Below are 15,639 nucleotides of genomic sequence, written 5' to 3' on the forward strand. Positions count from 1 at the left end.
GCTACCAAGTATGATGTCCATCTCCAGGGACTGACTCTGATCCCTCTTTTTTTTTTTAGTTCACTGATCCCTCTTGATAACATGTCCAAAGTATGTGAGACGTAGTCTCGCCATCCTTGCTTCTAAGGAGCATTCTGGTTGTACTTCTTCCAAGACAGATTTGTTTGCTCTTTTGGCAGTCCGTGGTAGATTCAATATTCTTCGCCAACACCACAGTTGAAAGGCGTCAGTTCTTCTTTGGTCCTCCTTATTCATTCATTGTCCAGCTTACACATGCATATGAGATGACTGAAACCACCGTGGCTGAGGTCAGGTGCACCTAAATCTTCATGGTGACATCTCTGCTTTTCAACACTTTAAAGAGGTCTTTTGCAGCAGATTTGCCCAGTGCAATGAGTCTTTTGATTTCTTGATTGCTCCCTCCATTGGTGTTGATTGTGGATCCAAGTAAAATGAAATCCTTGACAAATTCAGTCTTTTCTCTGTTTATCATGGTGTTGTTTATTGGTCCAGTTGTGAGAATTTTTGTTTTCTTTATGTTGAGGTGTAATCCATTCTGAAGGTTGTGGTGTTTGATCTTCATCAGTAAGTGCTTCAAGTCCTCTTCGCTTTCAGCAAGCAGGATTGTGTCATCTGCATATCACAGATTGTTAATGAGTCTTACTCCAATCTTGATGCCCTGTTCTTCAGAGTCCAGCTTCTTGAGTTATTTGCGCAGCATACAGGTTGAATCGGTATGGTGAAAGGGTTCGACCCTGACACACAGCTTTTAAATCACTCAGTATCCCTTTGTTCGAACAACTGCCTCTTGATCTGTGCACAGGTTCCTCATGAGAATAATTAAGTGTTCTGGAATTCCCATTCTTCGCAATGTTATCCGTAATTTACTATGATATACAGAGTCAAGTGCCTTTGCATAGTCAATAAAACACAGGTAAACATCTTTCTGTTTGATTTCCTCAAAATGGGGTCCTAACAGTGATCCCCCCCACTTGCATTTAATTGATGTCTGTTAAATCTCTTTTGGAAACCCTGGTGGCATAGTAAAGTGCTACAGCTGCTAACCAAAAGGTTGGCAGTTCAGATCTACTAGGCACCCCTTGGAAACTATGGGGCAGTTCAACTTTGTCCTACAGCATTGCTATGAGTAGGAATCAACTCGACAGCAACGGACTTGGTTTTGTTTTTGGTTTTAAGTCTCTTTTAATTAAAAGTTTTTCCCCTTCCTTTGCAATTTATTTGTGGGAAACCTTGGTTGTTGTTTTTTTGTTCTCTAGTCCCTTCCTCTTATTTAATGAATAGATTTTAGAGCAGTTTTAGGTTTACAGCAAAATCGAGCAGATAGCACAGGGAGTTTCCATATATCTGTTCTCCCCCTACACACAGCTTTCCCCTACTATTGGGCGGTGCTGCTCTGAAGATGGTCAGACCCAGGTTTGAGGTTTTGGTACGATTGCTTCATAGGTGCGCCGTGGTCTGCATCAGGAGGCCCCTGTGCCAGATTTTCTCCTGAGTGATGTTGAGATTGATTGGAGGATTCAGTTAATATTGGCCTGGCCCTTCTTCATCTGCCCATCTGCTTTGCAGACTTTGCAGCCCTTGGGGGCCGTTATCTAGGTCTGCCCTGTGCCGGGTGATCTGCTGGGATCCGTCCTGACAGCACAACTTTTCTTCATCATTCCTGATTCTCCCGGGCCAACTTATACAAGGGAGGCAGCATCAAGGCTGGTTTCCTCACTTGCCAGTATTCGTAAGAACTAGTTGGACTTTTTTGTTTTAGTACTTATGGACTGACTTGCAGATTCTGATTTTGATGTCTAGTGTTTTTGTTTTGTTTTGTTTTGTTTAATGCTCAGTTGTCCTCTCTTTGGCTAACAGGAGCCCCTTGGGGTTTACTCCTGAGTCCTTTGACATGACCCTGGTAGTCTCTAGAAGCTTCCTTGCTTTGTGGTATCACAGGATGCCTCAGGCTGGTCCTGCCCATCTCTGGGGCCAGTATCCTGTCCCTCAGTGGAAAACAGTATTTAGAGACCACAGTTGGCATCAGGGGAGCTCGTGACTACTGTGGTGTCATTTTCTCTCAGCATTTTCAGTTTGTGTTACTAGAAAATTGGAGTTTTTATTTGTTTGAGAGGAAATGTGTCATGAATTCATATAGATATTTCTAATTCAAATTTAGGAGTATCTAACAGGAGTTTTTAAATTAACTTCTTTGGTTTTATTAATGTTCGAATCTTTTTTCTTTTATGCTAGTTTCTAATGACATAAGCATTATTACTTATTGGAGACCCTTGGTGGTGCAAATGGTTAACACACTCAGCTGCTAACTGAAAAAATTTGAGGTTCGTGTCCACTCAGAGGCACCTTGGAAGAAGGGCCTCGCGATTTACTTCCGAAAAATCAGCCATTGAAAACCCTATGGAACACATTTCTATCTGACATGGATGGGGTGGCCAGGAGTTGGACGGAGTCAACTTATTGGCAACTGGTTATTTCCTATCTGTAATAGTTTCAGAGTAACATCACCCATAACAGACGTACTGAAAAGAGTTGAAGAGTTTCTCTTGCAGCTCATACCATCCTTAGGATCTGCCTCACCAGGAGGGCACAGACATGTGGCCTTGTTTTAAAGTTACATGAAATGGTTCAATCAATGTAGAGCCATTACAAGAGCTTCATTTTGCTCTTGATTTTTAGGGATTGCTCTTGGTTTTATTTCGGTTCACTTTCTTAATTATGCAAAGCGTTTATGTGGTTCCAAATTCAAACCTGTAAAACATGATATATTTGGAGAAAGGAGTCTTGCTTCTGTCCTGTCCTTTAAGATATGTATAAATATATATATATATTCATTTTTACTATAAATGTGTGTTGGGGAAAAGGTACATATTAATAACCCCCCTTGCTCAGATAAACGGTAAACTACATGCTCTGTTCTGCACTTTTAGAGGCTCTTGGCATGTTGGGACATTTCCCTTTCTTTGATCTTGGGTGTAAGGATTTTCCCAGGGGGTTGTAGAACCTGGCCCTGGTGGAGACCCCCACAAATGGTGCTCTCAAGGAGGCCAGACCCCCCCCTTCTTCCCCATAGCATGGTGTCCTGTCCCCTTGCTTTCTCAGGTGGGCGCGTCTGTTGGCAGACACACGGACCATCGCGACAGCGTGAGGATGGCCTCCAAACGCATCAGCCAGGAGACCTTCGACGCAGCCGTGCGTGAGAACATTGAGGAGTTTGAAATGGGGCCAGATGAGGCTGTGAGGGAAGCCACAGAGCAGTTTGAGTCACAAGGTGGGCACTGGCACAGGCTCCTGTTGCTGTGAGAGGAGTTGGGAGTAGAGGCCTCACCCGGGCTGGCCACACCCATCACACCAAGCTTTGGGTCTGTACCTGCCTGTGCCTCATCAGACATTTGGGGGTCTCATTTCCACTATCACTTCCTTGAAGAGGTTTTTGCTGCCACTTTCCGGGATGGCACAGCCCAACTCGGAGACCCAGCTTACTCAGGCCAATGGGGCATGTCAACCTCCAGCCTATAGGAGACCAGAAGTACTCAAGTGGGTTCACAGAGGAGTGTTAAGTTGGCGGGGTGGGGGCTGTTTACAATGGGTCAGGGTTAGGAAACCCATGGTAGGGACCCTCCACAGGCCATGGCACGGACCCTGAGGGTCAGGGCAGGGAACCATTGCCCACCTGAGACCCACAGGAAGTTTAGCTCTGGACAAGGGCCTCCTGACAGGTTTAGGCCCCCAAGTCTGTATGGGACAGTTGAGGCTGGCCCTGCAGCCAAAAGCTGGGGGTAAATGCTGATTCTCTCCCCTTCACTTTATGCCTGGCCCCCATTGGCCAAACTCTGACAGAAGCTCAAGGGAAGGGAGCTGGGGATACAGCCCCAGAGGTCAGAGGTTGTCCTCTGGGCACAGAGAGGGCAGAGGTGCTGGAGGGTGACTGGAAGGCATTGGGCATGGGGGGCTTCCCGTGGGCAAGGAGCCCTGAGGGAGAAGGCTATCCAGTTGCCCCCTCACCCCCCAGGTAGAATGTGGCCACTTCTTGCTTCACAGCACGGCCAGCTGTGATCAGCCAGCCTTGCTCAGTGATGGCCTCACTGCCACTCTGCTTGGACAGCCCAGGGGAAAGGGGGTGCTCACCCATGTGGACACAGTGCTGGGCCCACCATGGGTGGTGGGGGTAGGAGCTGGGCAGGCTCCCTGGAGGCTCCTGGAGTGGGGTTTCCAGGTGAGGGGCACATGGTATGACTCGGGTGGTGGTGACCCCTTGTTTTTGGTCTCCCCTCATTCCTCCCTAGGGGTTGATCTAAGCACCATTGTGAAGACAGCACCCAGGGTCTCTGCAGATGGACCGGAGGAGCCAGAACACGATGTTCTACAGGTAGGGGCAGGCAGCCACCTGGGCAGGGCCTCTCAGCTTGGCAGGAGCCTTAGGACCAGTACACTCCCAGTGGTCCCTGAGCTACCTGAGGGTGCCATGGGGTTTGTGCAAAGAGAGGTGGGCAGGGGTCACAGGGGAGGCGGGTCGAGCAAGAGCTGTGGTTTATGGGGCTTCAGCTGTCTGCTGGCACTGAAGCTTGCCTGTGGGGTGGATGCCGTAGTTCCTGAGTTAAGGTGGGGAAACCGAGGCCAGCACAGCTTTCCACACAGTAAAGTAGAGCTCATAGGAGCTGGACACTCTGCTTAACGTTGTCCATCAAGCTCAGTACATGGCAAATGGGTCTAGTGCTTGTTGAGAATGGACTGTGGGCCAAGTTCTAGGTTGGGCACCTTCCTTGTGCTCTCATAGTCAAGGTTGGGCTATTATCCCCATTTTATAGATGGGGACATCAGGATCCAAAGAGAAGAGCATGGCTTGGCTCTCCTAGTGGCAAGGAAGTAGAATGGGAGAGTGGGAGCCCAGCTCTGCCTCTCATTGCCTCAACATCCTCTGCACCTCCTGCCATGCAGAGGCCTTGTGAAAATGATATTGTTTTCTTCTGCCTTTCTTTACTAGTGAAGAAGAACATGTAGTAAGGATGAACTGTATTGGCTACATAGTTCTTCTTTTGTGACCCACTCAAGCTTGTCTTCTGGCAGATTTTCTACTGAGATGGCCACCTTTTTTTTTTTTCTTATTGATTTGTAAAAGCTGCTTATATAGGAAGGGTCTCAGTAACAATATAGCTGGGTCTCTGAGTGCTTCTTAAGTGCTTGGCATTGTGCTAACTTCTTAAAACTGTTGTCGCAATCTGAAATAGGCCCATTTTGCTGATGAGGAAACCAAGGCTTCCCAGGGGTAAGTGGGCTGCAGAAGGTCACAGCTAGTGAGGGGTAGAGCTGGGACCCAGACCCGGGCCCCTCTTCCCACAAAAGCCAAGCTCTGAACCACTCTGATGCCTTCCTCCAGCAGGTGCAGTGCAATGGGTTTCTCTTACATATGGCCTATCTTTATATATATAAAAAAATCTTTATATAGGCCATATGTAATTCTGCCAAAATGACTGGCTAGGCCACAGTCTTGCAATGGATTGCTCAGTGCACTATGCAAATAGGTGCTTAAAACCACCCGGTAGGATTAAGTGACCTTGCAGGAATTGGTCGATTACTATGCAGATTGAGTGATTGTGGTCTACTGACGGGACTGGTCAGTTTGTGGTGTGGCTGGGAGGGCCATGCCTTGAAATTGAATACAGGGGCCAATCCCACAGAGGTTGGGGGTGACCTCACTACCATCAAGACGAGCCTGGAACAGAGTGTGTCATTTGGACCCAGGGTCCCTGCATTGAGAACCTCCTAGACCCAAGAGAGAAAGCCATTACACTGACAGTGGCACAAGACAGCAAGAAACGTGGCAACACAGCAGAGCCCAGCAGCAGTGAAACAGTGGCAGCAGCATGAACCATGGGGACCAGTAGCTGTGGTGGGCTTGCCAACCCACAGAGTGAGAGACAGCTGAGTGCCTTCTGGCAGGAGGCTTGCTGGTGGAGTGGGTTGTGTCCAGCTAAAGTGCTGTAACACTTGTCCTAACGGGGCAGAGGCTGGTATGGTCGAGAGAAGGGCTGCCTGCTGGCATGGCCAAGAGAAGGGCCATTGGCTGGCACGCCAAGAGTAGGGTTTGCCTGCAGGCACAGCCAAGAAGGAGCTGAGAGCCATCCTGGCTGAAAGCTGTCCTGAGTGACAAACTGTATCCTGTCCCCTGAGCTGTATCCTGTTACTTCCAAGTTAACCTTGCTCTTGAGTTGTAGCCTGTTACTTCCCTAATAAACCACATAATGGTGAGTGTGGTCTGTGAGTTCTGTGTGGCCATCACAATGAATTCTCGAAACCAGCAGAGAAATAGAGAGGGCAGTGGGAGGAACCGCTGGTGTCAGAAACAGTGAAAAATTCCCAGAATGGAGATGTGTCTGACCTCTACCTTGTAGGAACTAGCTTTGTGCCGATCCTGATTCTCAACTCTCTTCCTAAATGTAGATAGGCTCAGACTCTACTAGGTTACAACAGGAACCCCCTTGTTTGTGTTCAGCCTTTCCTCTTTTTCCTTCTTAATTTGACTTTTTAAATTTCATTTTTCATTACAGAATGAGAATGTGAATACATTCTTGGCATAAAAGATTCAGGCCATACTCAGGCATGTATAGTAAGAACTGGAAGTCCCCTGTCGCGTCCCTCACGCCACCCCGTTCTCACTCTTCCCCGGAGGTAATGGGTGGACACTCAAGTCTGCACCTTCCTGCCCTCCTCACCTCCCAGCAGAGCTGACCCCTCCTCACACCTCTTGTGCACTGTTCACAGGTGTAGGGGCTCTGGTGTGTGAAAAAGGCTCCCTTTTGGAGAAGAATTCAAATCTATGGTGCCTTTTGAAATGAATCTGCTAGAGTTGTAAACTGTGTAGCAAACAAGCTTGTAGAAATAAAAACCAAGTCTTGAAACTCTCCGAGTAAAAAGTGAGTCAGCCGCTTAATCCATATAGAAGTTTATAGGCTAAAAGCAGTCAGTCGCAGAGAATGAAGGGACCCAGGAACAAACATAGCTGACAGATGTGGCCCTCGTAGCTGTCGTCAGGTTGACCCCACGTGTGTCAGAGTAGAACTGAGCTCCATAGTGGCCGTGTTTTGGAAGTAGATCGCCAGGCCTTTCTTCTGAGGTACCTCTGAGTAGGTTCAAACCTCCAACCTTTCAGTTTGCAACTGAGTGCATGAACCAGTTTGCGCCACCCAGGGACATCACCTGACCCCCTCCATTTTAACAAAAGCCATCTCCTTAACAAGCAGGCGAAGTCTCGAGTCACAGGGTTAACAAGCACACTTAGAAACTCAACTTTAGGGTGAGATCCCTGCAAGGCGTGATTCCATTTAGATTTGACAGGTACAGTGTGCAGATATCTGTAATTTTCATTTTCTCCCTCATCGATTAAATGCAGAATGATTGCAGATCCATCACTGGGCATTCTCAAAGGCACTGGCCTCACATGCTCTTTCCAGTTTCTTAAGGATTCCTGCTACAATACCACAGCCTCTGGCTTTAACTTACTTTTTAATACTCTGTTGAGTGACCAGCTACTGACTGAAAGGTTGGCAGTTTGAACCCACCCAGCAGTGCTGCAGAAGAAAGCCCTGGCAATCCGATTCCATAAAGATCATGGCCAAGAAAACCCTATGGAGCTCAGTTCTACTCTGTAACACATGGGGTCGCCACAAATCAGAATCAGCTCAACAGCTACGGGTTGAGCCTTCAAATTTCCTCTGAGGTCCACAAGTCTGAGGCTTGGTGTAGGTCTGCGGTTAAGGCAAGTTACAGCCCTTTATGGAGCTGCCCTCCGTCCTGGGGGCAGATGCTAGTGGTTTCATTAGCACCAGGGACATAGGTTCATGTGGTGCCCATCCAAGGCTTGTGGTCATGCCCCTGATTGGCAGCTAGAATTCTCTGCACTTTTCAAACTGCCTTCTCTCTTTAATATTAGATATTAAATAATTCAAATTATTTTAATGTAATTGTTGTTGTTAGTTGCTGTCAAGTCGATATCCTGACTCATGGTGACCCTGTATGTGCAGAGTAGAACTGCTCCATAGGGTTTTCAAGGCTGTGACCTTTTGAAAGCAGATTGCCAGGCCTTTCTTCCAAGGTGTCCCTGGGCTCAAACCAACCTTTCAGCTAGTAGTCAAGAACTTAATATAATTAGTATTTTAATAATTAGATATTGTTTGATAGTCTACTTAAGGGCTTCGAGTTGAATCTGGGTAAATCCACTGTGCATACAGCGTGGTTCCACTTGGCAGGGCCTTGATAAATGTGTTGAGTGAATGAGACTAAAGGAGACATCTGGGATGGGTAGGTTTGAGAACTTCCTCAGACAGCTGACCATTGGAAAGTGTGTCTGCCAGCTACAGCTGTGTAAAAAGCGACCCAAATCAGCAGCCAGTATATTGTCTGTTAGGATTCTGCAGCCTGACTGGGCTTAGCCGGATGGTTCTTCTATGGGTCTCACTTGGGGGTGCTCATGCAGGGGCAACAAGGGCTGGAATGTTTACAAGGTCTGTGCTCATGTGTCATCTAGGGCCACTGGGGTGTCCAGGCCTCCTCCTCTCCATGTAACCTCTGCAACCAGCCAGACTCCCTACATGGAGCTCAGTGCTCTGATAGTATGGCTGTGGAGGCCACCACAGCCGGGACCAGCCCAGATCTGGGGAAGGAGTCCACAGGGTGTGAGCACGTGCTGCAGTCTGGGTGCTGTCTCTGACCAAGCCCCACAATAGTCTCTCTTGTGTCCCCCAGGCCCTGGATGCCCTGCGGGAGGCTGTGGCCTGCTCCCAGCCACAAGAGGTATTGGTGCCCCTGGCCCGCTTCCACAATCAATGCCAGGAGCACAGGCCCTGCCGCTTCTTGGCTGCCCAGAAGGGGGCCTACCCTGTGCTGCTCGCCATCTGGCAGCTGGCCATGGCGGGTGACCCAGCCCTCCTGCTCCAGGCATTGGACACCCTTGCGGTGCTGACAGATGGCCAGCCCGACCTGCTGGATGCCCAGGGCCTGCAGCTACTGGTGGTCACACTGGCTCAGGGCACTGGTGCAGCCAACCTCACCTGCACTGCCCTCCGCCTGGTGCGCCACGTCTGCCTGAAGCATGAGCAAAACCGGCAGGCCCTGGTCAAGGCTGGTGTGCTGCCCCTGCTGACTGGAGCCATCGTCCAGCACGGCCGCTGCGCTGACGTGGTCCGGGAGGCCTGTGGGGCACTCCGCGTCATGACCCTTGACGATGACATCCGCGTGCCCTTCGGCCATGCCCACACCCATGCCAAGATGATCGTGCAGGAGAACCGGGGCTTGAAGGTGCTGATCAAGGCTGCTGAAGGTAGGGGGCATGGGACAGCCCTAGGGGATGTATCCTTTTTTGAGGCCAGGCTCAGCTGGACAGTTCAAACTGCCCAAGGTATAGGGGGTAAGGGGTGGCCCCAGGGGTCATGGCCTCATCTGAGGCTTGGGGCTCAGCTGAAGGGTTCATTTCCTGGTGGATACCACCCAGGGTAAGGGGGCAGCAGATAGCACTGGGGGCACAACCTCCTCTGAGCTTGGGACTCAGCTGGAGGTAATGTGCTGGCTGCCGAGGAGGGCTCCAGGCTGGGCCTCATTGGCCAGACCCAGATGAGCCTGTCCCCAGAGCCACTTGGAGAGGGGGCCTTGTGCTGTCCAACTACATGGATGGAGGGGGAAAGGGAGAGTGCCCCCAGGGAAACTGAGGTGCTGTTTCCGAAGACAGAGGCCTTGATGCCCTCACTGAAGCTAGTCCCGACAAGGTTTACATTCCCGCCGTATTTGGCCACAAATTATGTGCATGTTCGTGTGCCCAGCTCCGCCCATGCTAGTCGCACGCTAATAATACTGACATTCAGACCCCAGAGTCCTGCCCGGTCCACTGCTCCTGCCTGGAGAAGGCCTGACCAGGGTCCGGAGCCCAGAAGATGCTAGGAGAGTGAACGCCCATGTCCTTCCCATCTCATGACCCTGACCACAGCTGTGTGTACAGTCTGGCCCTGTCCATACCACCTGCAGGCGACACGGGCCTGGTGGTCTGCACATCAGCTGCTCTTTTGATGGTGACGCCCTCTCGTTGACTTACAGGAGATGTGTCAGCCTAGGTTCTCCAGGAAACAACCCACACGACATACATACATGCAGTTGGTGGTGGTGGAAGTGGTTAACACACTCAGCTACGAACTGAAAGATTGGAGATTCAAGTCCTACCAGAGGCACCTCGGAAGAAAGGCCTGGTGACCTTCCGAAAAACTAGCCACTGAAAACGCTATGGAGTACAGTTCTACTCTGCACACATGGGGTCACCGTGAGTCGAAATCAACTCGACAGCAACTAACAACAAATGTATCTCTATCTGGAAGGCGAAAGTTGGAAACAAGAAGAATGAGTAGTTAGGAAATATGGCCTTGGTGATAGAAACAATGCCAGAGATCGCATGATTGAATTTTGCAAGGCCAGTGACTTCTTCACTGCAAATACCTTTTTTCACTAACATAAATGGCAACTATACACATGGACCTCACCAGATGGAATACACAGGAATCAAATCGACTGCATCGGTAGAAAGAGACGATGGAAAACCTCAGCATCATCAGTCAGAACAAGGCCAGGGGCCAACTATGGAACAGACCATTAATTGCTCATATACAGGCTCAAGTTGAAACTGAAGAAAATCAGAGCAAGTCCACAAGAGCCAAAGTATGACCTTGAGTGTATCCCACCTGAATTTAGAGACCATCTCAAGAGTAGTTTTGGCATTTGAACACTAATGACCGAAGACCAGATGAGTTGTGGAATGACATCAAGGACATCATACATGAAGAAAGCAAGAGGCCATTGAAAAGAGAGGAAAGAAAGAAGGACCAAGATGGATGTCAGAGGAGACTCTGAAACTTGCTCTCGATTGTCAAGCAGCTAAAGCAAAACGAAATGATGAAGTAAAAGAACTGAACAGGACATTTCAAAGGGCGGCTCGAGAAAACAAAGTGTTATAATGACATGTGCAAAGAGCTGGAGATAGAAAACCAAAAGGGAAGAACACACTTAGCGTTTCTCAAGCTGAAAGAACTGAAGAAAAAATTCAAGCCTCGAATTGCAATAGTGAAGGATTCTATGGGAAAACTATTAAACAATGCAGGAAGCATCAAAAGAAGATAGAACATACAGAGTCATTATACCAAAAAGAATTGGTCGATATCCAACCATTTCAAGAGGTAGCTTATGATCAGGAACCAATGGTACTGAAGGAAGAAGTCCAAGCTGCACTGAAGGCATTGGGGAAAAAGAAGGCTCCAGGAATTGACGGAGTATCAATTGAGAAGTTTAAACACACAGATGCAGCGACGGAACTGCTCACTCGTCTATGCCAGGAAATTTGGAAGACCGCTACCTGCCCAACCGACTGGAAGAGATCCATATTTATGCCTATACCCAAGAAAGGTGAGCCAACCAAATGTGGAAATTATAGAACAATATCATTAACATCACACGCAAGCAAAATTTTGCTGAAGATCATTCAAAAGCGGCTGCAGCAGTATATCAACAGGGAACTGCCAGAAATCAGGCCGGTTTCAGAAGAGGATGTGGAACCAGGGATATCATTGCTAATGTCAGATGGATCCTGGCTGAAAGCAGAGAATACCAGAAGGATGTTTACCTGTGTTTTATTGACTGTGCAAAGGCATTTGACTCTGTGGATCATAACAAATTATAGATAACATTGTAAAGAATGGGAATTCCAGAACACTTAATTGTGCCCATGAGGAACCTTTACATAGATCAAGAGGCAGTTTTTCAGACAGAACAAGGGGATACTGATTGGTTCAGAGTCAGGAAAGGTGTGCGTCAGGGTTGTATCCTTTCACCATACCTATTCAATCTGTATGCTGAGCAAATAATCCGAGAAGCTGGACCATATGAAGAAGAACCGGGCATCAGGACTGGAGGAAGACTCATTAACAACCTGCGTTATGCAGATGATGCAACCTCGCTTGCTGAAAGTGAAGAGGACTTGAAGCACTTACTAGTGAAGATCAGAGATCTTCATTATGGATTACACCTTCAACATAAAGAAAACAAAAATCCTCGCAGCTGGACCAATAAGCCACATCATGATAAACGGAGAAAAGATTGAAAGTGTTAAGGATTTCATTTCACTTGGATCCACAATCAACACCCATGGAAGCAGCAGTCAAGAAATCAAAAGACACATTGCATTGGGCAAATCGCTACAAAGGACCTCTTTGAAGTGTTGAAAAACAAAGATGTCACCTTAAAGACTAAGATGCGCCTGACCCAAGCCATGGTATTTTCAATAACATCGTATGCATGTGAAAGCTGGACAATGAATAAGGAAGACTGAAGAATTGATGCCTTTGAATTGTGGCATTGGCGAAGAATATTGAATGTACCATGGACTGCCAAAAGAACAAACAAATCTGTCTTGGAAGAAGTACAACCAGAATGCTCCTTAGAAGCAAGGATGGCAAGACTGTCTTATATACTTTGGACGTGTCAGGAGGGATCAGTCCCTGGAGAAGGACATCATGCTTGGTAAAGTACAGGGTACAGCGTCAGTGAAAAAGAGGAAGACCCTCAATGAGATGGCTGCAATAATAGGTTCAAGCATAACAATGATTGTAAGCATGGCACAGGACCAGGCAGTATTTTGTTCTGTGGTACATAGGGTCACTATGAGTTGAAACTTACTCGACGGCACCTAACAACAACAGTATTTATAGTTATATATGCTAAGAAATTGATCTCTGTAGGGCAGAGCAGGCTGGACATGGGCAGGGACCGAGGTTGTGGTCCCTGGGTGGCAATTCCTCCCCCTTCCTCTGGGTTTGTTCTTAGGGCCCTCAGCTGACAGATAGAGCCCACCAGGTTGGAAGGATAGTCTTCTGTACTTAGTCCCCAGGCTGTGGGTGTTAACCGCATCTACAGACTGCCACACCACGGCCAGTGTCAGCTTGAATAACAGTTGAAGCATAACCAACCTTCATGAGTCTTCTCACGGGCTGTGGTATCTGCCCTCACTCTGGGGTCTCTGTGAAGGTGTCCCCTCCCAGGTACCTATGCAGGCCGTGGTATCACCATGTATTGTGTCGGGCCAGCTGTTCAGTTTCCTCCAGGGCATCTGGGTATTGTGTCACACTTAACAGGGTCATTCCTACCCCAAGATCAGAAAATCATCTCGAGTTTTATTTAGCACTTTGCTGGTGTCATGTTCTAGGTGAGACCATCAGTTGGTCTGGGATTTCTTTGGGATATTGGGTGGTGGGGCGGGGTGAGGGAGGGGTGGTCCTTGCCTATCCCCAGCAGCCAGCAGGGGGCGCTGCAGGCCCAGGCCCTGGGTGGGCACCAGGTGGGAACCCCTGAGCACTCTCTTTAGGCACAGCCTCTGGTGCTAATGGGCCTCCAGGCTTCCAGATGCAAATGGTGCCTTGTGAGGCAGAGTGGAAACGGATTCTTCACCCAGGACAGCTGGCCCCGAGCCTGGCTACCCAGGAGCCAGGCAGTGGCCAGCCACCGCTTGGGTCCACTCTCTTCCTTCCGGGTTCCCCCAGACTTGCCCTGAATCTTCCCAGACCCCCTCCTGTGTCCCTCATCCTCCTCCCAGTTCTCCCCAGATCCCCTGAACGTCCCTTAGGGTCTCCCCAGCCTCCTCCCTGGGTCTCCTCCCACCCCTCTGACCCCCTTCCTGCATGTTCTCTTCTCCCACACACATGCCCTCCCTCCTTCCCCCCCCCGCCCCCACAGCATTCCCTGACAGCCCTGGCATCCTGGGTGAGCTCTGCAATACCCTGTCTCGCCTGGCCGTCCGCAATGAGTTCTGCCAGGAGATCGTGGACCTTGGGGGCCTGGGCATCCTGGTGGGCCTGCTGGCCGATGACACCAACCACCAGGTGGGCACCAAAGACCCCCTCCCTGGGGTTCCTTCTTTTGTTTCCCTCAAACCTGGACTTCAGCCTGGGCTCAGGATGGTTCAGAGGGAGGCCTCACCCCCTTGCTGTCCTCAGTTTCCCCATCTGTAAGATGGAGCAGGGACCCCTACCCATCCTTCCCTCATCCACCAGCATTTATCAGCCTGCTGCAGCCAGAAAGCCCCTTGGGGGTGCCCAGCACATGGTGGTGATGGTCATGCTGCCCCAGCCCAGCTGGTGGCATTACCAAGACTCGGCCTGTGCACAGGCAGAAAGCCAGACTTGAACCAGTTTAAACTGGCCTCAGCAATCAAGGGAAGATGTTTTCCTTATACTCCTGAGGGCGGCCTTCAGTTTCGCTCCATCTCAGCTCTGCTTCCCACTGGACCCAGCTGTGGCCAGGGCCCATGCTCTGATTGGCTGGCTTGAGTCACATGCCCCCAGAGGGGCATAATCCTCATACTCGCACTGTCCAGCTGAACAAAAGTAGCTGCACCCTGTCCACCTTCTGGGCCCCTTGCCCTCTGCCAGCTAGGACCCCACCTGTGGCCACACCTGTTCAAACCTGGACTATCTGTGCAGTAGCTGCACAGTGGCTGCCCCAGACCCATCTCGAGACCCCACCCCCCACAGCCCAGAAGCTTCTGAGGGGTCTGCGGCTGACTGCTCTGTCCTCACCACAGGACCTCATGAAGCAGGTGCTGAGCGCCCTGCGGGCCATTGCAGGCAACGATGACGTGAAGGATGCCATCGTCCGCGCCGGTGGGGCCGAGTCCATTGTGGCCACCATGACCCGGCACTTGGCCAATCCCCAGGTGCACACCACAGGGGGTGGGAGCATGGAGTCCCAGTTAGTGTCCGCATCTGCCTAGTACTCCTTCCCACCTCTTCAGGCCAGGGCTAGGGCAAGGACAGTGAGGCACTCAGGGTGGGGAGAGTGAGAGGGGTGTAAAGAGAGCAAGGCAGTTAGGGTAAGGCAGTCAACGTGTCCCTGCATGCACCCGACTCCGAGAGCAAGGGCCCCTGGGTGTCCTGGGGTGACTTCCATACCCAGGAGAGCCTGACTGGGGTAGAACCTTCTTCAGTCCTAATTGCCCGTGGTATCCCTGTCACCTGGCGTCTTCACCGTCATTAGTCTGTTACCAGCTGAGCTGACATCTGGGAGTGGGAGGGGTTTCACTGACCACCCCCCTAGGTCTCAGACACCCTGTGTCCCCCCAGGTATGTGAGCAGAGCTGTGCAGCCCTGTGTGTCCTGGCCCTGCGCAAGCCGGAGAACAGCCGGGTCATCATGGAGGGCGGCGGGGCCCTGGCTGCACTGGAGGCCATGAAAGCGCACCCACAGGAAGCTGGTGTGCAGGTGGATGGGGCAAGGGGCAGGTGTGGGAACAGGTGGGGGAAGGGGCAGCCCTCTTTTCTGCCCTGGGTGCTGTATCTACCCTGCTGGCAGTGATGGTTGGCCTGGTGTCTCCTCTGTTCTCTCTTCCTGGGCCTTACCACTTGTTGGTCCCTTTAGAGGGGTGTAGGAGGGAGGAGATACAGAAGTGGGGGGGTCTGCTGGGGCTTTGGAATGAGTTCCAGATGTGGGGATGCCACTGGCCACACCTCTTGGGAGTCATCCCCCCTACCCACCTGAAACTCAGACTCCTTGCTGGGCTCCTACGCTCCTGCCCCTCTGCCCTCCAGCCAGTACAGGCGCC

The 15,639-nt window shown here is 50.2% G+C and overlaps 1 protein-coding gene across 3 annotated transcripts in view; it reads left to right on the forward strand.

Moving 5' to 3' along the window:
• ARMC6 (armadillo repeat containing 6) overlaps positions 1-15,639 on the forward strand; it is a 40,169-nt gene that overhangs the window by 19,602 nt on the left and 4,928 nt on the right. For 2 of the 3 annotated variants that reach the window (XM_064281014.1, XM_064281013.1), the window contains 6 exons: positions 3,121-3,289; positions 4,305-4,387; positions 8,761-9,334; positions 13,777-13,922; positions 14,624-14,755; positions 15,162-15,299. In XM_064281014.1, the coding sequence (XP_064137084.1) occupies positions 3,169-3,289; positions 4,305-4,387; positions 8,761-9,334; positions 13,777-13,922; positions 14,624-14,755; positions 15,162-15,299 (1,194 nt within the window). In that variant the 5' untranslated portion in view covers positions 3,121-3,168. The remainder of the gene's footprint in view (positions 1-3,120; positions 3,290-4,304; positions 4,388-8,760; positions 9,335-13,776; positions 13,923-14,623; positions 14,756-15,161; positions 15,300-15,639) is intronic. The other variant, XM_064281015.1, reaches the window with a different exon arrangement.

This window comes from Loxodonta africana, chromosome 3 (genome assembly GCF_030014295.1).
Source record: "Loxodonta africana isolate mLoxAfr1 chromosome 3, mLoxAfr1.hap2, whole genome shotgun sequence".
In the NCBI taxonomy this organism is placed as follows: domain Eukaryota; kingdom Metazoa; phylum Chordata; class Mammalia; order Proboscidea; family Elephantidae; genus Loxodonta; species Loxodonta africana.